The sequence below is a fragment of the Bombina bombina genome, chromosome 3 (genome assembly GCF_027579735.1).
Source record: "Bombina bombina isolate aBomBom1 chromosome 3, aBomBom1.pri, whole genome shotgun sequence".
Taxonomy (NCBI): domain Eukaryota; kingdom Metazoa; phylum Chordata; class Amphibia; order Anura; family Bombinatoridae; genus Bombina; species Bombina bombina.
In genome coordinates, this window is record NC_069501.1 from 146894556 (window position 1) to 146917351 (window position 22796).

At 35.9% G+C, this 22796-nt stretch overlaps 1 protein-coding gene across 1 annotated transcript in view; it reads left to right on the forward strand.

The window, feature by feature from the left end:
• The window catches only part of TMPRSS15 (transmembrane serine protease 15), an 839864-nt gene that overhangs the window by 431952 nt on the left and 385116 nt on the right, over nt 1–22796 (forward strand). Inside the window, exon 17 of the mRNA XM_053705190.1 lies at nt 372–513. Coding sequence (XP_053561165.1) covers nt 372–513 — 142 coding nt within the window. The remainder of the gene's footprint in view (nt 1–371; nt 514–22796) is intronic.

Sequence of the window (22796 nt, forward strand, 5' to 3'; positions counted from 1 at the left end):
TATTATACAATTTTTGCAACAGAAAAAATAGAACATTTCTGAACATCAAAGCACAGTCTACAAATATTTTACAACTTCTTAAGTACAGTAGCTAACTATAATGTACTCCTATTTTTCAAATAGTATCTTGATAATAATAATTAAATGTTGAACACGTATAACTAGTTTCACTCAGTGGAAACTCAGTGCATTATATTGCAAAGAAATACATGACCCTTTTAGTCAGTAATAATTTCAATCACATCTAACTACCGACATACACAAATTAATATAATTTAAGTTGAAAAATACATGATATTTAAAGTAATTTATGCGTAACCTTTTATGTCTAAAAACACATTTAAATATTTTGTTCAATTTCATATTAACAGGTTGCATTTAATGCTATTAAAAACCCAGGTTTTAGTGACATTGCACTAGACGACATTGGCTTGGTTCCCAGAAGCTGTAATGAAAGTGCTTTTCCTCAACCAACTCATGTCCCTACAATTCCTACAACACCTCTTCTTCCCTGTAAGTACATCATGTACTCATTTATATTTAAGCCTATTCTTAATTATATATCAATGATTTTGTCTCCTAACCATTAATTTTCATTTGTTGATGAATCATATTCATTCCCGGTCTCTTGGTATGTGAAATATTATGCTTAGCATTTGGATCGTATTTAAAAGTACTGTTTTTGACAGATGGTAAAACTGAACTGTATGAGAAGATGAATCGAATAATTGCCTATGTTGACTTATAAATTCCTAAAACAAATCTGTCTTCTAGTATGCCTTTAACTCATTGCAGATGTACAGTACATTTTCTTGTTTTATCATTTATTTTTTTCCTAAATTAGCTTTATTTTTTTAAAAAGCGAATGTTATTCTCTTCTAGAGCAGAAATCTTTAATCCATATATTCGGCAGATTGCCAGATTCATGTTATTGCCAACTTTATCCTACAATATAGTAATTCTATAATTAGCAAAGTAAAAAGGACATGTATTAGGAAAATGTAGTTTGTACTATACACAATACTTAACAGATGGCTAGGGTACACAATACGGTGTTCAATTTTTTATCTGGCCTCTATATATAATTGTACATTTTCCCTCAGATGCATATGGTTGTTATAGCATTTTTCATTAGAAGTTTATATATATATATATATATATATATATATATTTATATATATATCAGTATATCACTTTTTTGATTAATAGAATTTGTAGTATTTTACAGGGTTTCTGCAGGTTAAAGATATTGAGTGTGACCTTTTATTTGAAAAAGAGTTTATTTCTGGTGTAGACCTGAAACTGTAAAATGTAGTCGCATAAAACAACAAGATGCAATACAAACGGTACCATTCTTTCTAGTTGCACAAAAAAATATATATGAGTAATTTTAATTATCTGCATGAGGCTTTAATTCCCTTTAAATTTAGAGAGAAGATGAAAATATATTATGCATTGATTGCAACCATCTTTGGATGCCAAGAATTTAAACAATTTAAGTTGAGCTGCAGCCAGAACCAATAAGACTTGGTGACTATTATCAATGTGTATTTGGATTGGATGTTCCTATTGTAGATTTATAAAGAGTTTTAACCATGAGATAGACACCTCATACATACCCATAGATGCAGATCTTAGAGTTTACTTAGTAACCAATTAGTAACTACGCTCTTGTGCAGAATCTTGATTGACAGACACTTATGCACCAATAGAGATGTCAATCTTAAAGAATTTTGAAACCCAAAATGTTTGTTTCATGATTCAAACAAAGCGTGTGATTTTAAACAACTGCCAAATTTACTTCAATCATCAGTTTTCTTTGTTCCTTTGGTATCTTTGGCTGAAATGCATGGACATAAGTTTCGGAGCCAGACCATTTCTGGAGCACTATATGGAAGTAGCTTTGCAAGAATGTTATCCAATTGCAAGAGCACTAGATGGCAGCACTATTTCATGCCATGTAGTGTTCCAGACACCGACCTAGCTATCTCTTCAACACAGAATACACTGGGAACAAAGAAAATGTAATAATGGAAGTAAATTGGAAACTTTTTTAAAATTGTATGCTCTGTCTGAATCATAAAATAACTATTTTTGGGTTTCACACGCCATTAAAATAAAAAAGAACATTTCTATTGCAAAATATATTGATAGTAAGAAATATTCTTCTATAATTACACTGTAACTGCTAGTTAGGGGCAGATTTAACAAGCAGCGATTATCAACCCCCGTAGTTTCAGGCTCACCGGAAACAGAAGTTAAGAAGCAGCTGTCGTAATACCGCTGCTCCTTAACTTCTCTTCCATCTTTTAGGTGGCGGACAACAATCATCCTGATCCAATACGATTGGGATGCTTGACACCCCCTGCTAGGGGCGGCTTGCTTGTGCAATGTTAAATGCCGTCAGCGTATGCTACAGCTACAGTGAATCATGTCCGTCCAATATATGATAAATTTGCCTCTTTGTGTGAATACAAATAGTACCAGATGCATCATTTTGAAGAAATGGGTTGATACACACTAAACTGAAACCTACATAAAATAAATGTAATTATAGGGCAGTGACAACTTCTGAAGTGGCAGAACGTTTCTCTGTGAAGTTCCAAGCTTCACTATTATGAAAAATATGTATTGCTAGCTTAGTGTAATTTATACATTTGGAAGTAGATATTTCCTGCATTTAACAAAATACAGGAGCTGATATACAGACTGCAAGCCTGGCCTATGCTCTTCAGGAAAGCCACAAGTACCCGTATCTAAGCTTTGAAGGTTCATTACATGTGTCCAGTGTACCTTGTGACTTGGGCTGCCGCACATATCCCCCTCCCCCCCCCAAAAAAATATTGGGTTACTGAGTACTGCATTGATCAAGAAGTCAGTACCAGCATTTTCTAATATTGTTTGGGTTCGACATGACAACCACTATATATTACAAGGTATATATTACAAGAACTCTGCACTTTGATAGGCATATGTGTGCAACCAGAGAGCCTACAACAACTGTGGACACGATTTGATAAACATCTCTTGGATGAAGCAGTCCGATGATTACTTCCTGGTGCTGAAAAAGGGCACCTTTTTGATTGGAACTGATTCACATACATCTTTAAAAGGCTTAACTGGAAATGGAGATATTCTGGCTGTTTTGATCTTGAGACTTTTTGATCTTAAATTTCATGGCCTGCAGGGCCTAAGTGAGTTAAACTCCCTGAGACCTTTGCAGCATTTTAGGATAGAAGGTGAATAGGGTAAAATCTGACACATAATTCCTTCCTTTTACAATTTTCTTTAGCTGTATAAGAACTGGATGAGCAATCAGCAAATCCACCAAGTACAAGCAGATATTAGACATTATTATAGCTTTATGCTGGAAATTTTCCATAGCACTGAATATTTTGCTTATAAATTATAACCAGTTTGCCTGTATTGTTTAATATTCTGTTTAAGAGCGCTACCTCATATTACCATACTTAAGTATGTTTTTTTCTAGTGATATATATCTGCATGTGCACAACAAATCCCAAGATTTGTGGTTTTGCATGGTCCAAGAATGACAACTTTTGCCCAAGCTATATTGTATAACAAGGGATAATTTAAGTATCTTTTGTGGAGAATAGCAAGGTTATTTTATTTGTTGTTTCATAAGAGAGGTTGTCAGTTACTATTTCATGTATTCAAACCTAGATAAATACAATTTTAAATTGTTTTATTTCATTCTGCTTACTTTGGGTACATCTTTTAGTGATATTTCCATCATATATAGACAGAGTCAGAACCAAGTTTTTGTTCCACATTTAACACCTGTTATAATTTCCCTAACTATTTGGGCCACTGTGTCGTGCTGCCAGCAGCTGGTGCGGAATTATGTATTTGGCTTAAACTAGGTGCTGCACATTTTGCCTCATTAATCTGAGAATATATTTTACAGAGCTTTAGTATATGAAAAGGCTTGTGACTCATATTATATAATACTTATATCTAGAGCTAGATCTTGTGAGCAGATAATTTGATATTAAAGGGACTAATAGCTAATACCTATTCCTCAGATATATTGCCCCCTTTGCTTGTGGATACAGTCAGAGTATCTACACTACTGCTCAACTGACAGCTCTTATTGACAGTCTTATAGTAACCAAACGTTTAGAGATATTTACATATTCCATTTAGATCTTGGGGGAATAATGTTTATATTGTTTATACCTGTTTAGCAGTTTAAAACTATTATGTTATATGAAAACTTATTTTGGGAATATGAAAGGTTTAAAATGCCCCTTAAGGACCTTATTGAAGTGACCTGTAATTATTGGCTTGGGTTCCCCCCCCCCCCTTGTCATGACCTAGAGAACAATTTATTTAATCCAATCTGCTGGGCTCCCCTTGAAGATTTTAATCTCCATTTGGTAGTTGGTATTGGCTTGCACCCTACTATAGTTGTATATTGGTACTGATATTTCTATGTTTGAACAGTTTGAATATATATATATATATATATATATATATAAAACACATGAATGGATCGCACTCACAGACTAAACTGGGTACACATCCTAAGCCCCTGTAAACTTTCCAGCCCTGAACATTGACAGACACGCTGCACAGTAACAGCAACCCAGGCAGTTAACCCCTGAGCAGCCTGGGTGACAGGCCCATAGGGAAGTATTACAAACATTATTAACACAACACACAGAAAACCTGGCACTCACCAGCAGATACACAGTAATGTTTAAAAGCAATGGTCCAAAAGTGGCACTATATGTTTGAGATGTACTATGTGTCCACTGTCACTGCCCTGTAATTTCCCCTTACTAAAATGAGTAAAGAAAGGCCACTATTTATAATTTGGGAAATTTATACTCCTATAAAGTAATCTGGAAGGGTCTAGGAGTAACCCTTTCTATTATATATGCTATTTCCTTCAGGGTCCACTGTCCACTGTCTAACAATAAAGTATGTCCCTGTGCAGTATAAGTGGCCTCAAGAAGGCGAGGAGGATATGTTAAGTACACATAAAAAAAACAAAATTTATGCTTACCTGATAAATGTATTTCTTTCCGGATATGGTGAGTCCAGGGAATAATCAATTACTTTTGGGAATATCACTCCTGGCCCGCAGGAGGAGGCAAAGAGCAACACAGCAAAGATGCTAAATGTCACTTCCCTTCCCACAATCCCCAGTCATTCAACCGAAGGAAAATGGAGAAAAAGGAAATAACACAAGGTGTAGAGGCGCCTGATGTTAACGTAAAAAATAACTGTCTTAAAAGAAAGGGCGGGACGTGGACTCACTGTATCCGGAAAGATATAAATTTATCAGGTAAGCATGAATTTTAAGATACGGTGAGTGCACGGAATCATCAATTACTGTTGGGAAACAATACCCAAGCTAGAGGACACTGATGATTAGTGAGGGACAAGACAGGTAACCTAAACAGAAGGCACCACCGCTTGAAAAACCTTACTCCCAAAAGAACCTCAGCCGAGTATCAAAAGTATCAAATTTGTAAAATTTGGACAGGGTATGCAGAGAAGACCAAGTTACAGCCTTGCAAAACTGTTGCAGAGAAGCTTAATTTTTGAAAACCCAAGAAAAAGAGACAGCCCTAGTGGAATGAGCTGTAATTCTCTCAGGAGACTGCTGCCCAGCAGTCTCATAAGCAAAACCAATTATACTTCTCAACCAGAGAGAAAGAGAAGTAGCAGAATTTTTCTGACCTTTACGTTTCCCAAAGAAACAAACAAACAGGGCAGAAGGCTGGCGAAAATCCTTAGTCACTTTAAATAAATTTTAAAGCACGCACAACCTCTAATTTGTGAAAAAAAACATTCTTCAGAAAAGAAGAACTATGACAAAAGAGAAGAAACATCAATTTCCTGATTAAAATTCTGTCTGAAACCACTTTAGGAAGAACCCTAAATTAGTATGAAGAACCGCCTAATCAGCATATAAATTTAAGATAAGGCGAATCACACTGCAAAGATGAGCGTTCCGACACTCTCCGAGCAGAAGAAATAGCAATAAGAAACAAAACCTTCCAAGATAAAAACGTAAACGATGGAATGCAATGGCTCAAACAGAGCTTGCTGAAAAACTTTAAGAACGAAGCTAAGGCTCCCAGGAGGAGCAACAGATTTAAACACAGGCCTGATACTGACCAAGGCCTGACAAAAAGATTGCATATCTGGCATGTCCGCCAGACGCTTATGCAGCAAAAAAGGTAATGCAGAAATCTCGCCCTTCAGAGAACTGACCAACAAAACCTTTCTCCAGACCTTCCTGTAGAAAGGACACAATTCTAAGAATCCAGACCATACTCCAAGAGTAGCCCTTGGATTCACACCAATAAAGATATTTAATCCCTGTTTCATGGTAAATCGTTCTCATAGCAATGACTCATGGAAGGAGAGCAAACAGAAAGAACAGGTATACCAGCCTGAAATCCCAAAGAACCGCCAGAGCATCAATCTGAGCGGCCTGAGGATCTCTTGACTTTGAATCATACCTTGGCAGCTTGGCATTTTGCCGAGATGCCATCAGATCCAACACCGGCACCCCCATTATAGGGTTAAGTTGGAGAACACCTCCGGATGGAGTTCCCACTCCTCAGAATGAAAAATCTGTCTGCTCTGGAAATGCGCTTCACAGTTGTTTCCTGGAATGTGGATTGCAGATAGACAACAATTGTGAGCTACCGCCCACTGATTAATCCAAGTCCCCTCCTACATAGCTAAGGAACTCCGAGTTCCTCCCTAGTGGTTGATGTAAACCATTGAGGTGATATAGTCTGATTGGACCCAAGCTAAGGATGACTGAGGCCAAGCCATCAGAGCATTGAAAATTGCTCTCAACTTTAAGATGTTTAAGAGGAGAGCCTTCTGAGTCCATAATCCCTGCGTCCTAAACAAGACCCAGACTGCTTTTCAGCCCAGCAGGTAGGTGTCCGTGGTCACATCACCAAGGAATGTCTCTAGAAGCACGCACCCCGAGAATTTTTTTATAAAACACAGTAAAAGAAAGGATGTCCATAGATAACCATCAGACCAATTACCTCCATACATAGAGTCACTGAAAGGTGAAGGTAAAATCAACTGCAGCTAGATTAAAACTCCCAACCTTCTGGTTGCAAAATGGCTATTTACCGGACCACAAGAGCCTTGCTGTTGACCAGACAGAAGACTGCAGAGAAAGGAAAAGGAATAAATCCTTAATTATCTGACCTCTGTTAAAAAATATTCTCCTAGATAGAGAATCTATTAAGGTCCCCAAATAATCACCCTTGTAGATGGAACAAGGGAACTCTTCTCCAGATTAATTTCCCATCCATTGGCAAGTAGATTGGACAAGTTCTCTTGATAGAGAGTTTGCTCAAAGTAAGAATGACACCTGATATTGTCCAGAAATACACCCTTGCAATACCCCAAGACCTAAAAGTCTGTCAAGGATGATGAAAACTCAGAAACTTGAGAAGATCCCAAATCAAGGGAATAATAAAACCTTCAGGTCTATGTTCAATATGAACAGGCCCCTTAAAACAAAGGAGAAATTATACTACTTTGAAGGTCAGAATCTGAGTTACTTGAGGTTATTACCTAGATCCGTTTCTCAAACTGGGACTGGAACTATCATTCTCAGAGAGGAAGATCCTGAACCCCGTTCAAGAAATGCCTCTCATCATACCTGGATTGCAGATACTCTAGAAAGAGAAATCTGCCCCAGGAAGGAAATCTTAGATTGGACTTCAAAAGGAGAAAAAGAAACTTTCTTTTAGTCATACTCTCTTGACGTGAGGTAGGAAAACCCTTTTCGTGGATAAATCAGAGGATAATTCTGCTAGACCAAGTCCAAACAAGTTCTCATCCTTAAAAGGAGACACCCGGAGAGTGGATTTGGAGGAAACAAAGCATTGATCCTGCAACTGCAGAAATATAAAGCCTAGGTTGTACCACTAAACCACAGGTAGGCTTCTCAACTGACCAAGAATTCAGCCACAATGCCCAGCGACTAGTACAGTAAGTCTAATAAGACAAGACATTGCTCTAAATGAACAATCAAACCTCCAGCTTCTTATACATGGAACCATAAAGGATCAGCTACCCTCCATAGGGATCAAAATTATCTGAGTCATAGTAGAAAAGCTCCCTTCTACTTAGGGCACCATGCATGTTAATGGGGTCAACAACAGGAAAATCCATTAAAGGACGGGAGATAGGTATCACTAGCTTCTCCTACACCTGCATGTCTCAATACATTCCCGCAAAGGAAGGAACATCATAGAAATTATCAAGTTTACAAAACTTCCAAAGGGATATCGATGTCGTCCAAATAGCTAAAACTTCCTTTAACAGTACACAAGGTGTGCAAGCATACATCTGAAGGAGATGACTTCAGCATCAGATGAAGGAATTATACTGTCCAAATTTGAGATTTCACTCTCAGAAACTACCTGTGAATCTTCCTCACCAGACCTAGGAGAAAGAAAGTGGAGCAGAAACCTTACTATCTGAACTTAAAATGTCCTCTTGCATTTTCCCTGTAGGTAAGGAAAAACAGATAAAGCTACAGATACCACAGATAATTCCTGAGCTGCAAAATCTGCAAGCAAATACACTCCTCCAGGAGATAACGAGAAACCAAAGGGCACTGCATGTGATGCCATAAAGGCTTGGGATGCATAAGGAGAAAGCCGTGGCATTGCCTGAACAGCATCATCCTGGGAGACATAAGGTACATTCCTTAAAATAAAAATGAGAATATCCTCCTTATTAAATATTTTATAAATTAAGGAGAAAGTATGTCCACTATGCCACCAGCAGTTGAACTTTAATAAATCAAGGCAGAGAAAACTGTTTCTAGGAGCAGAGCTCTATCTTTGTGAATAAAAATAACCCCTAAAATTTAAGTAGTGACTTAAAGGGACATTAAACCCAATTTTTTTCTTTCATGATTCAGATAGAGAATACCATTTTAATTTACTTATATAATCTAATTTGCTTCATTCTCTTGATATTCTTTCCTGAAAAGCATATCTAGATATGCTCAGTAGCTTCTGATTGGTGGCTGCACGTATTTGCCTCATGTGATTGGCTCACCAATGTGCATTGCTATTTCTTTAACAAAAGATATCTAAAGAATGAAGCAAATTAGATAATAGAAGTAAAATGGGATGTTGTTTAAAATTGTATTCTCTGTCTGACTCATGAAAGAAAAATGTGGGGTTTAATGTCCCTTTAACTATGCAGAAAAATATAAACAAAAACAAAAACCTGTCTCACAGAATAATAAGGGCTTTTGTGCTGTCACTTTAATGGCTCCCATTAAAATAAGTAATGCTTTAAAACAACAATAGTGTCTGTAAGGCTTGAGACTGACTTGCACACTGAATAAACAAACACTTGGTCACGGAATTAAGGGAAACAGCCATAAAGCACTGCTCCATTACTTAGATGGAGATAAAGCGGTGACATGTGACCAGAAATCAGAAAGCTGTTGAAAATTGGGCCACTCGGATCTAGTTTTATGAAGAAAGGCAGAGCTAAAATGGCACCTGAAAATGCACACATACAATAACAAATAACCTGGTTTACCATTAGCCCAAATTAGAAGACACAACCGTTTAACTTTCTGACCTTTATGTTACTTTTTCAGCCCGCATGTCATAGTCGGCCTTCAAAAATTGTTCAAATTAATTCCACTGTCAGAATTCGAATACTGTCAGACCTGGAACATTGTGTCTTTGTTGACTAAGAACGGACATTTCATCACTTAGATCCACATAGCTGAGACAGCGACAGAGCGACAAAAATTGGCGGTCTGAAAGAACCAGTGACAAATAAAGAAGCACTGCTATGCGCTTATGTGAAAGGGACATTCAGCATTAGACTCCCATCACAAAATACAGTTAGATTGCCATCTGCCAAATCTGCCATATCAATAAACCATACTGCCAACATTGTGAGCAGTAATGAAACTGTAAACTAATCTGCAAAGTACCATAAATGGAGTAAGATAAAACTTAGCCCTCAAGGAGAGTTAACTCCTTCCACTCTTGAATGAAATGAACTCTTAAGCCTCATTCACAGGCCAGTAGTGCCTGTCCACTGCTAATATAATCCTTATTAAAGATTTTGTGTCCCATAATAAATGCAGGTCCTTGGCCCCTTCAGTGCCAGCCTCCAAGCCCCAGAAGACAAAAGGCACTTACCTGCACATCTAGCTGTCCGGCAGAAGGACAGCACACCCGGTATGAGAGGATGGCGCTCCTCACAGAGACCTGTGACAAAAAGAAAGATCAGAGCAAACCTACTCTGGCTTTCTATACAAGGGCAGCAACATGTTACAAAAATGCAGGGAGGTCCACCTCACAAGTTCCTAACTGCTTTAAAGACACCACTGCCCTACTGAAGAGACTAACGTGGAGTACGGCTAGACCTAATCTTGAGTGGAAAGGTCAGAGTAAACCTACTCTGGTTTTCAAAATAATAAAATCTTGATTGAAGTGAAATAAATCCAATCTTCTTCAGACACCAAAACTTAATTTCCTCCTTGCATCAAAGGCAAAGAGAATGACTGGGGATTGTGGGAAGGGAAGTGACATTTAGCAGCTTTGCTGTGGTGCTCTTTGCCTCCTTCTGCTGGCCAGGAGTGATATTCCCAACAGTATTTGATGATTCTGTGGACTCACCGTATCTTAGGAAAGAAAAAAGGTTTATTTCATGTTGCATTTGCTGTGTGTTACATTTATTTACATATTATTGTCTTGTTGTATATTATTGTCACGTTTGTGAATTCTTTGATTTTTGGAAGCAAATGATGCTTGTATTGGTATTTTTGAAACCTCAATGAAAGAAGAAAAGTTAAATAAATAATTATGTGTAAAATATTTAATAAATATAATCTTCTTACACATGGTAAAACATTTTCAGATTTGTGTTCAAAAAGTGTTAAAAAAAAGTATTAAAAAAGTAGCTAATGCCAAACTGAAGTGAGAGCTTCCTAATAAATGGATTCTAAAAGTTCCTATTTGTCAAATAAAAGTTTAAACAAAATGTACACATTGCAAACTTGCACAAACACCAAATGTGTTGCATAAGCTACTGATATTTGTTAATTAATATGTTTTAATCTTTCTACTTAGTTGATTATTTGGACATTGAATGAGTTACACAAATTGATTGAGCAGTTTTTCTGATAGATTGGAATGAAAAAAAAGAACCAGACTGGAGATCATTTCAGATATTTTCTGGACATTTGCCACAAAAACTTAAATCAAGACCACTGTGTTGTTTCAGATCAGCTGTGTTCTAAGCTTTAGCAGCTGTATGTTTAAACTAAAATAAAAAAGGTGAAATGTCTTTAAAAAAAGATTGCATACAAAAGTTATAAAGGCTCAAAGATATGAGTTCTCAAGTGTTTGGGGGAAAAAAGGCGGGGAAAGGGCTTTAATAAAGAGATACATACAATAACATGTCTAAAGATGTGTATGTGTGTATATACTGTATATATATATATATATATATATATATATATATATATATATATATATATATGTCTAAATGTGTATATATGTATTTACAGACATATATACACATATAAACACATAACTACATATATAGACATAAATATAAGTGCATTGGAGCACTTTGAAGTTAAGTAGATAAAATATGTAAAAACACATGTTTGCAAAATTCATTTTTAATATAGGTTTTATCCATGTATTTAGTTTAAATATTTCACATTCCAATGTTCTGCACATAACAATATGTTCTATGTATTTCTTAATAGATGTTCCTATCTGTATATATCGATATCGATATATAATCATGTATATGAGAGTAGGGTGATTTTTCACTTTTTTTTCTCCATTGACTTCCATGGGGAAATACATGAACGTGCACATGATATACTAACTTCGGCTTTATGCGCTTGTCAGGTTAGTGCGTGAGCAAAAACAGTTTACTTTAAACTCATAGTAAAAAGCGCAACCCATCCAGCACAAAAGCTTACTTCTAGCACAATTAATGCTTGAGCGGGTGCTTTAAATAGCGTTCCACTTGTAATCTGGCCCTATGGGAGGGATACATATGGTACATTTCTTAGCCGTAGCTGATAGAAGCTCTGTTTTGAGTATTATAGGATAATATTTATTCAGTATTCTGACAGCATTAAAGGGATTCTAAATCAATTTTTTTTCTTTAATACTTCAGATGGAGCAATTTTAAGCAACTTTCTAATTACTTCTATTATCAATTTTTCTTCGTTCTCTTGCTATCTTTATTTAAAGGCTGGAACGTAAAGCTTAGGAGCTGGACCATTTTTGGTTCAGAACTTGGGTTACACTTGCTTATTGGTTGGCTGAATGTAGTAACCAATAAGCAAGCGCTAAAATTGGCCGTCTCCTAAGTTTTATATTCCTGCTTTTTAAATAAAGATAACAAGAGAACAAAGATAAAATTATAATACTAGTAAATTAGACAGTTGCTTAAAATCGCATGCTCTATCTGAACCATTAAAGAAAAAAATGGGTTTAACCCATTGAATGCTAACGACGGCTCTAAGCCGTCACAAATTGTCCCAGTCAGGTGCTGATGATGGCTCAGAGCCGTCGCTAGCACCAACACCCACCTTGAGGGAAATCTGGGGGCTCCCACTGACTCCCACCCCGGCGATCTGGCCTGTATTGTGGCAGTCATCACCGGGGCTTCACGTTTCACGTGATGACATCCCCGCACAAATTTATTTAAAATTTACAATTAACAATATAGGGAAATGGGAACATTCTGCTTAGAAGCCTGTATCTCAGGCATCTAAGCAGCTACAGACCCCCAAGACCCACCGTTGGAAAGGTAATCGCCTAAGCTACTGTAAAAGTCTTGGGGATCTGGAAAAAATATATATATATTTTAAAAAATTAAAATAAAAAAGCTCAAATCCAGCTTAGCACTCAAAGGGTTAATATCCCTTTAAGCTGGATCATGTTCTAATTCATATAAAGAAGGACCCAATGCCAAAGGTAAAATTAGTATACCTTTTTTTTTTTCACTCAAAATAATTATATGATGCAAAATAGATTATTTTCGGGTGACATTATTGTTGTCAGCATTAATGTAGAATAGTATCAGGGCTTAATAAAATAAATTAACCCTAACCACAACTATCCATAAAATAATAATACAGAAATAAGGGGACAGCGCCAATATTACGAAAAAGTATACAGGCTCACTTCTATTTGGACAATCGCCTAACAAAATTGTACAGATGGATAAATAGGGAATATTAAATATATGAAGGAGCACCCCAAGAGAGGCTTAAGTATACTAGAGAAAGTAGAAATAAAGAATTACTAGACAATGGTGTCACAGATGTTATAGAACACTTATAGAACAGATAGTAGTATTAAAAAGTGTCCTAGCCTAAGAGTGGATAGAAACTGGAAAAAAATCTCAAAGAGAAAAGAATGTACTAAGAAAATTGGATATAGCTTATATTGGCCCAGGTAAATATCTGTGTATAGATATAAAGTCTATAACAAGTGACGATAAAGTAACAATAAAGTGACAATATAGTGTGTTAGATAAAATACAATGTCTAGGATGTGAGGGGAAGGTGTATCAATTGTATATAAATGGCGGTGATGCAATCTGAGAGGGAAGGGGGGAGGGTTGTATGTGTAAAAGGATATAATGTGCTTTTAGAGAAAATGAAAAGTATAACCCATAAATACTTATTAATGCCGTGGGGTGGTATAGTCAAAAAGTAAAGTTCAGTGGCGTGTAACGAACAATTCTATACTAGAGGTATAACCGTGACACAATTATTTTATAGTTCTAAAGTAAAATAGAAACTTTTTATTATTGCAACATTATTGCTATATAATAAATATATTTTACCGTTACCACTTTAGAACTATAGAATAATTGTGTCACGATTATACCTCTAGTATAGTATTGTTCGTTACACGCTACTGAACTTTACTTTTTTGACTATACCACCTTGTTTTCAGATCACGTCTAAATGTAAACAGTGCTTTAACCCTTTGAGTTCTAACAACGGCATGAATAATGCCGTCGCTAAGTTTCGCTAAGTCTCACCCTCAGGTGCTAAAGACAGCTACATGGCATCGCTAGGACTCACTAAATTTGAGGGGGGCCTGAGGGCCCCCATCTCCCTCCGTCTGTCCGATCTTGCCCTTATATTGAAGAGCAGGCTTGGGGCTTCACACGCAGGGTGATTAGATCATCACGCATTGATGTGATGATGTCATCACACAACTTTATTTACTTTCAATTGTGTAGTAAAGTGTAGTAAAAAAAAATAAAAAAGTTAAGAATAAATACATTTAAAAATTATTTAAAAAATTATAAGGGGGTCTCTAAAGGCACATAAATAAAGATCAAAATTGCCTAAAGACCCAAAAAATAGATTTCCCTAAAATAAATTAGTCCCTGTTTTTATTTTTTTTTTATCAATTTAAGTATATTAGCTAAATGATCACTGTGGTAACCAGCGGAGTATTCACCTAGCTAAGAAAAATGACATTCTCTTACTATACGGATACCAATATAATATTTGTTATCACATGAACACCTGGATCATGTGATAACAAATGAATCAATGTTAGAGAGATGCTTTTATTAAACAAAAATATGTATATATTTTTATAATTAGTCTTTAAGAGCACTTGGAAGGTGCTCAAAACACCCTCTTTGCACAGCTCTTACCGTCTTTCAAAACCCCTGTATTTTTACTGCAAAGAAGCTTATTTTTTTAAATAAAAATGATATATTTTCTAGCAGCATTATTTCTTTCAAAATGTCTATTCACTTTGTAAAGATAATTATGTTTGAGCATCTGATGAGTGACGAGGAAGTAGCTGAGTTCCTTATGAACTCCGACTTTGTTTCCTTCTCGGATGAAGCTAGATCTGCTAGAGAAGATTCTGACAGCAGCTTTGTCCATGCATATATAGGGCAAAATTTGAGTGCGTAAGAAATATCTGAATATGTCACTTTACTTAGAAATTTTTTTTCTAACCAAAGCACCATATTCCGTTAATTTTTATGCACTCTACTTTTGTGTTAGAAATACATGTAGCCCCTTATTTGATGCTCAAAGGGGGGGGGGGTGCTTTATACAAATGTGTACTTTATGTACTATTTTTAACTTCCCATGTGGCTAGAGCAGTTTAATTGCAGACATGACAGCCTAAACAAAGTCTAAAATAATTGTTTTTTAATTTTTAGGGGTGATGTCTGCAATTAGACAGCTGTAGTCACCTGGGAAGTTAAGATACAGTAAATAAAGTGCACATTTATGGAAACCACACCCCTTAGTGCACCAATAAGGGGCTACATGTATTTATAGCACAATATTGGAGTGAGCAATATATACCTAAACAGCGCATTTTGCTCAAAAAAACCTTTTGTTTTTTTAAACAAGTGCAATATTTGCTTATTTGCTACATACTCCAGTTTTGAGATATAAATAGAAATAAACCCTCATCTGATATACCCATGAGTGTAGTTTCTAAAAATGTATAGTTTAGTTACCATATCTTAACTTCCCTGGTGGCTAGAACTGTTTAAATGCCAGTAACAGAATATTAAATTTAAAAATGTTGTTTTTGATTATATACTAAATTGACATCCCGGCAATAAAACAGTAGAAAAACACAGTGAAATGTTCTCAATTTTTACTTATTTTATACAGGTTATCTTCTACAAATATTTATCCACCCAGGTTTTGATGATGGAGTTTACAAAAATAAAATTGCATACAGTTAATTATTGAGTCAGGAGTAAAAATATACACTTTTTTCTAATGTTTTGCTTTATTTTTCAAAGATGATAACAAATATACATATAATAATGATATATTTTGAATCTGCAGAGTCTACTGAAAAAAAAAAATTTTGGTATAGGTTATTCACACAAAAACAACTTCTAAAAGTGTGTGAATGTGAACTGCAACAAAAAGCTCAAAACCAGCTTAGCACCCAGGTGGGGAATGGCTTAACAAACAATATAATTAAATATTGTCAAAAAGCAATACTTGTCAAAGTTGAAAAATAAAGATAATAGTGACAGAAAAATAGTGCACAATCAGCTCATCCTGACAACATAAAAAGAGCATTTAGATGATTTACCAGTAGTGTGGAAGGAAACTGAATACTATGAATTGTGTGATACCCTTTTAAAACCTGATTTAAAAGATGCCAGTACTGTTAGTGACAATAATGTTAGTGTGAGTGTGACTTACAATTAAGTATGAAAATAAAAATTAAAACACCCATTTGACTGGCTCCCATCTTATGGAACTCTCTGCCTCATCCCACAAGACTCTCCCCTAGTTTTAAAAGCTTCAAGTGCTCCCTGAAGACTCTAGTATTCAGGGACACATACAACCTTCACTAAACCTTCCTATATCCACTGCTATCCCCTTAAACCACATAGCATGTAAGCCTATGAGTTCAGCTGTTTGTAGTCCACCTTCATAAGAGCCGACTACAACAGTGCAACTCTCGGCAGGACCCTCTACCCATTTGATCCCTATAATTGTTTTTATATACCACCTATGTTCATAACGCTGCAGAACCTGTTAGCGCTCTACAAATACCTGATAATATTAATAATAATAATAATAATAATGTAGTGGATTTTTATGCAGATCCCCTAAGCTAAGCTGTAGGGGAATATCACTTACTCAACATACCTACAATATATATATACGAAAGTTCATAGGGATTTGCACTCTCACCTCTTAAGATACGAGCCAGGGTGTCAGGAACAGCAATATCCAATTCCAAGTAAAAGATCCACAGTCACTGTACAGTGAGCCCGTGATATATATATATCAATACATACATATGTAAATGTGTGCAATTCCCACTACATACAGCCTCTCCAATAAGGATAAATTAAGCTATAATGAATCAATACCATGTATGTTAATAGACCTCTCCAATGTCTCCTGTGGCCATTTCAGAGGGTTTTGCACATGTGCAAGATAATAGACTGTTTCCAAATAACCATGAAATAGTTTTAAAGATGTCCAAAATGACCTTTCAAGAATGTATGAAGTGCCTTGGTATGTTTGATTGGAAAAAATAAAACTGTCCTCGAAAAAAGGTTGAAAGTGACCTGAAAATAGATTGTGATCACCAAGAACATTTTGGCTTTATAGAAGAAATAAAACTTTATTGATGATCCAAAAACGCATTTGCAAGTGTGGGAAAGAGACAAAAATGTGTCATTGGGCTCATGTCAAATTTTAAAGTAACCCTTAGCCAGAAAAAGCAGCAGCCAATAGATTGTGATTGAGGCCATCAATTTGGAATTTTGTGGTCAAAAATGCTTGGTAACGTTTCCAAAATATTATGATGCACCCCAAAGTGTCATACTCTCTTGACGTGAGGTAGGAAAACCCTTTTCGTAGATAAATCAGAGGATAATTCTGCTAGACCAAGTCCAAACAAGTTCTCATCCTTAAAAGGAGACACCCGGAGAGTGGATTTGGAGGAAACAAAGCATTGATCCTGCAACTGCAGAAATATAAAGCCTAGGTTGTACCACTAAACCACAGGTAGGCTTCTCAACTGACCAAGAATTCAGCCACAATGCCCAGCGGCTAGTACAGTAAGTCTAATAAGACAAGACATTGCTCTAAATGAACAATCAAACCTCCAGCTTCTTATACATGGAACCATAAAGGATCAGCTACCCTCCATAGGGATCAAAATTATCTGAGTCATAGTAGAAAAGCTCCCTTCTACTTAGGGCACCGTGCATGTTAATGGGGTCAACAACAGGAAAATCCATTAAAGGACGGGAGATAGGTATCACTAGCTTCTCCTACACCTGCATGTCTCAATACATTCCCGCAAAGGAAGGAACATCATAGAAATTATCAAGTTTACAAAACTTCCAAAGGGATATCGATGTCGTCCAAATAGCTAAAACTACCTTTAACAGTACACAAGGTGTGCAAGCATACATCTGAAGGAGATGACTTCAGCCTCAGATGAAGGAATTATACTGTCCAAATTTGAGATTTCACTCTCAGAAACTACCTGCGAATCTTCCTCACCAGACCTAGGAGCAAGAAAGTGGAGCAGAAACCTTACTATCTGAACTTAAAATGTCCTCTTGCATTTTCCCTGTAGGTAAGGAAAAACAGATAAAGCCACAGATACCACAGAGAATTCCTGAGCTGCAAAATCTGCAAGCAAATACACTCCTCCAGGAGATAACGAGAAACCAAAGGGCACTGCATGTGATGCCATAAAGGCTTGGGATGCATAAGGAGAAAGCCGTGGCATTGCCTGAACAGCATCATCCTGGGAGACATAAGGTACATTCCTTAAAATAAAAATGAGAATATCCTCCTTATTAAATATTTTATAAATTAAGGAGAAAGTATGTCCACTATGCCACCAGCAGTGGAACTTTAATAAATCAAGGCAGAGAAAACTGTTTCTAGGAGCAGAGCTCTATCTTTGTGAATAAAAATAACCCCTAAAATTTAAGTAGTGACTTAAAGGGACATTAAACCCAAATTTTTTCTTTCATGATTCAGATAGAGAATACCATTTTAAACAACTTTCTAATTTACTTATATAATCTAATTTGCTTCATTCTCTTGATATTCTTTCCTGAAAAGCATATCTAGATATGCTCAGTAGCTTCTGATTGGTGGCTGCACGTATTTACCTCATGTCTTGATAAAGGCCTAGGAAAGGCCAAAACGCATAGACCTGGTAAGCTCTATTTCATTAGGAGGGTATACTTGAGAAATTTTCTACACATTGTATTTATTTTTTTCCCCACAGGTTTTTTTCGTTTGGCAGCATTTGTTTGTTATTCCTTGTGTATCGTCTTAATTTTTACCTCCAAAGAACACTTTCTTCACATTTTTTCTTCACATATTTTTTCCTATTTTTCTTTTAATTTTTTAACTTGCAAAATACATCACGTTTGTTTTGGAAACACGGCATCAAAGGGATAAGAACAACAACACACAGCAAGCATTATATATTATTTTGTCACAGGATATTATTTTCCTTAACAGGAGTGAGCTATCATCTCCCACACAGGAGTGATTTTTTTTTCTCACACAGGAGTGGAACTTTGTTTCTAACAGGATTGACTTTTACATTATTTTTTCACAGGACTTATTTTTTCACAGGACTTATTTTTTCACAGGACTTATTTTTTCACAGGACTTATTTTTTCCACAGGAGTGATTGCTTTATTTTTTAGCACACCCACCACCACTTGGACTTATCTTGCACTCACAGTGTGGAGCGGAAGCTCTCACACACACCATCACACCAAATTGTTTAAAACATCATTGTTGAAACTTGCTTATTTTTATAAATACCCTGCATACAGTTTAAGAATATTGTTTTTATTCATTTTCAATTTTCAGCGTGGATCCATGCTTTTCTTCTAGATTTTAATACTCGTATTATTGTTTTAAATTGTTTTAAATTATTTTATTACTGTAACTGTTCACAATAGAGGAATTGTCCTGAATAAATATTGATAATTTTAACCTTAGCCTCCATTGTTGGCGACTGGATACACTATTTTCACTTAATTCATTTAGGTGGCAGCTAGGTACCACCACTCCGGGCATACAAGGTTTAGTTGGCGCTGAGATACACGTACACATATCTAGATATGCTCAGTAGCTTCTGATTGGTGGCTGCACGTATTTGCCTCATGTGATTGGCTCACCAATGTGCATTGCTATGTCTTTAACAAAAGATATCTAAAGAATGAAGCAAATTAGATAATAGAAGTAAATTGGGATGTTGTTTAAAATTGTATTCTCTGTCTGACTCATGAAAGAAAAATTTGGGGTTTAATGTCCCTTTAACTATGCAGAAAAATATAAACAAAAACAAAAACCTGTCTCACAGAATAATAAGGGCTTTTGTGCTGTCACTTTAAGGGCTCCCATTAAAATAAGTAATGCTTTAAAACAACAATAGTGTCTGTAAGGCTTGAGACTGACTTGCACACTGAATAAACAAACACTTGGTCACGGAATTAAGGGAAACAGCCATAAAGCACTGCTCCATTACTTAGATGGAGAAAAAGCGGTGACATGTGACCAGAAATCAGAAAGCTGTTGAAAATTGGGCCACTCGGATCTAGTTTTATGAAGAAAGGCAGAGCTAAAATGGCACCTGAAAATGCACACATACAATAACAAATAACCTGGTTTACCATTAGCCCAAATTAGAAGACACAACCGCTTAACTTTCTGACCTTTATGTTACTTTTTCAGCCCGCATGTCATAGTCGGCTTCAAAAATTGTTCAAATTAATTCCGCTGTCAGAATTCGAATATTGTCAGACCTGGAACATTGTGTCTTTGTTGACTAAGAACGGACATTTCATCACTTAGATCCACATAGCTGAGACAGCGACAGAGCGACAAAAATTGGCGGTCTGAAAGAACCAGTGACAAATAAAGAAGCACTGCTATGCGCTTATGTGAAAGGGACATTCAGCATTATACTCCCATCATAAAATACAGTTAGATTGCCATCTGCCAAATCTGCCATATCAATAAACCATACTGCCAACATTGTGAGCAGTAATGAAACTATAAACTAATCTGCAAAGTACCATAAATGGAGTAAGATAAAACTTAGCCCTCAAGGAGAGTTAACTCCTTCCACTCTTGAATGAAATGAACTCTTAAGCCTCATTCACATGCCAGTAGTGCCTGTCCACTGCTAATATAATCCTTATTAAAGATTTTGTGTCCCATAATAAATGCAGGTCCTTGGCCCCTTCAGTGCCAGCCTCCGAGCCCCAGAAGACAAAAAGCACTTACCTGCACATCTAGCTGTCCGGCAGAAGGACAGCTCACCCGGTATGAGAGGATGGCGCTCCTCACAGAGACCTGTGACAAAAAGAAAGATCAGAGCAAACCTACTCTGGCTTTCTATACAAGGGCAGCAACATGTTACAAAAATGCAGTGAGGTCCACCTCACAAGTTCCTAACTGCTTTAAAGACACCACTGCCCTACTGAAGAGACTAACGTGGAGTACGGCTAGACCGTGGAAAGGTCAGAGTAAACCTACTCTGGTTTTCAAAATAATAAAATATTGATTGAAGTGAAATAAATCCAATCTTCTTCAGACACCAAAACTTCATTTCCTCCTTGCATCAAAGGCAAAGAGAATGACTGGGGATTGTGTGAAGGGAAGTGACATTTAGCAGCTTTGCTGTGGTGCTCTTTGCCTCCTTCTGCTGGCCAGGAGTGATATTCCCAACAGTATTTGATGATTCCGTTGACTCACCGTATCTTAGGAAAGAAAAAAGGTTTATTTCATGTTGCATTTGCTGTGTGTTACATTTATTTACATATTATTGTCTTGCTGTATATTATTGTCACGTTTGTGAATTCTTTGATTTTTGGAAGCAAATGATGCTGTATTGGTATTTTTGAAACCTCAATGAAAGAAGAAAAGTAAAATAAATAATTATGTGTAAAATATTTAATAAATATAATGTTCTTGCACATGGTAAAACATTTTCAGATTTGTGTTCAAAAAGTGTTAAAAAAAGTGTTAAAAAAGTAGCTAATGCCAAACTGAAGTGAGAGCTTCCTAATAAATGGATTCTAAAAGTTCCTATTTGTCAAATAAAAGTTTAAACAAAATGTACACATTGCAAACTTGCACAAACACCAAATGTGTTGCATAAGCTACTGATATTTGTTAATTAATATGTTTTAATCTTTCTACTTAGTTGATTATTTGGACATTGAATGAGTTACACAAATTGATTGAGCAGTTTTTCTGATAGATTGGAATGAATAGAAAAAAAAGAACCAGACTGGAGATCATTTCAGATATTTTCTGGACATTTGCCACAAAAACTTAAATCAAGACCACTGTGTTGTTACGGATCAGCTGTGTTCTAAGCTTTAGCAGCTGTATGTTTAAACTAAAATAAAAAAGGTGAAATGTCTTTAAAAAAAGATTGCATACAAAAGTTATAAAGGCTCAAAGATATGAGTTCTCAAGTGTTTGGGGGAAAAAAGGCGGGGAAAGGGCTTTAATAAAGAGATACATACAATAACATGTCTAAAGATGTGTATGTGTGTATATACTGTATATATATATATATATATATATATATATATATATATATATATATATGTCTAAATGTGTGTATATGTATTTACAGACATATATACACATATAAACACATAACTACATATATAGACATAAATATAAGTGCATTGGAGCACTTTGCAGTTAAGTAGATAAAATATGTAAAAACACATGTTTGCAAAATTCATTTTTAATATAGGTTTTATCCATGTATTTAGTTTAAATATTTCACATTCCAATGTTCTGCACATAACAATATGTTCTATGTATTTCTTAATAGATGTTCCTATCTGTATATATCGATATCGATATATAATCATGTATATGAGAGTAGGGTGATTTTTCACTTTTTTTTCTCCATTGACTTCCATGGGGAAATACATGAACGTGCACATGATATACTAACTTCGGCTTTATGCGCTTGTCAGGTTAGTGCGTGAGCAAAAACAGTTTACTTTAAACTCATAGTAAAAAGCGCAACCCATCCAGCACAAAAGCTTACTTCTAGCACAATTAATGCTTGAGCGGGTGCTTTAAATAGCGTTCCACTTGTAATCTGGCCCTATGGGAGGGATACATATGGTACATTTCTTAGCCGTAGCTGATAGAAGCTCTGTTTTGAGTATTATAGGATAATATTTATTCAGTATTCTGACAGCATTAA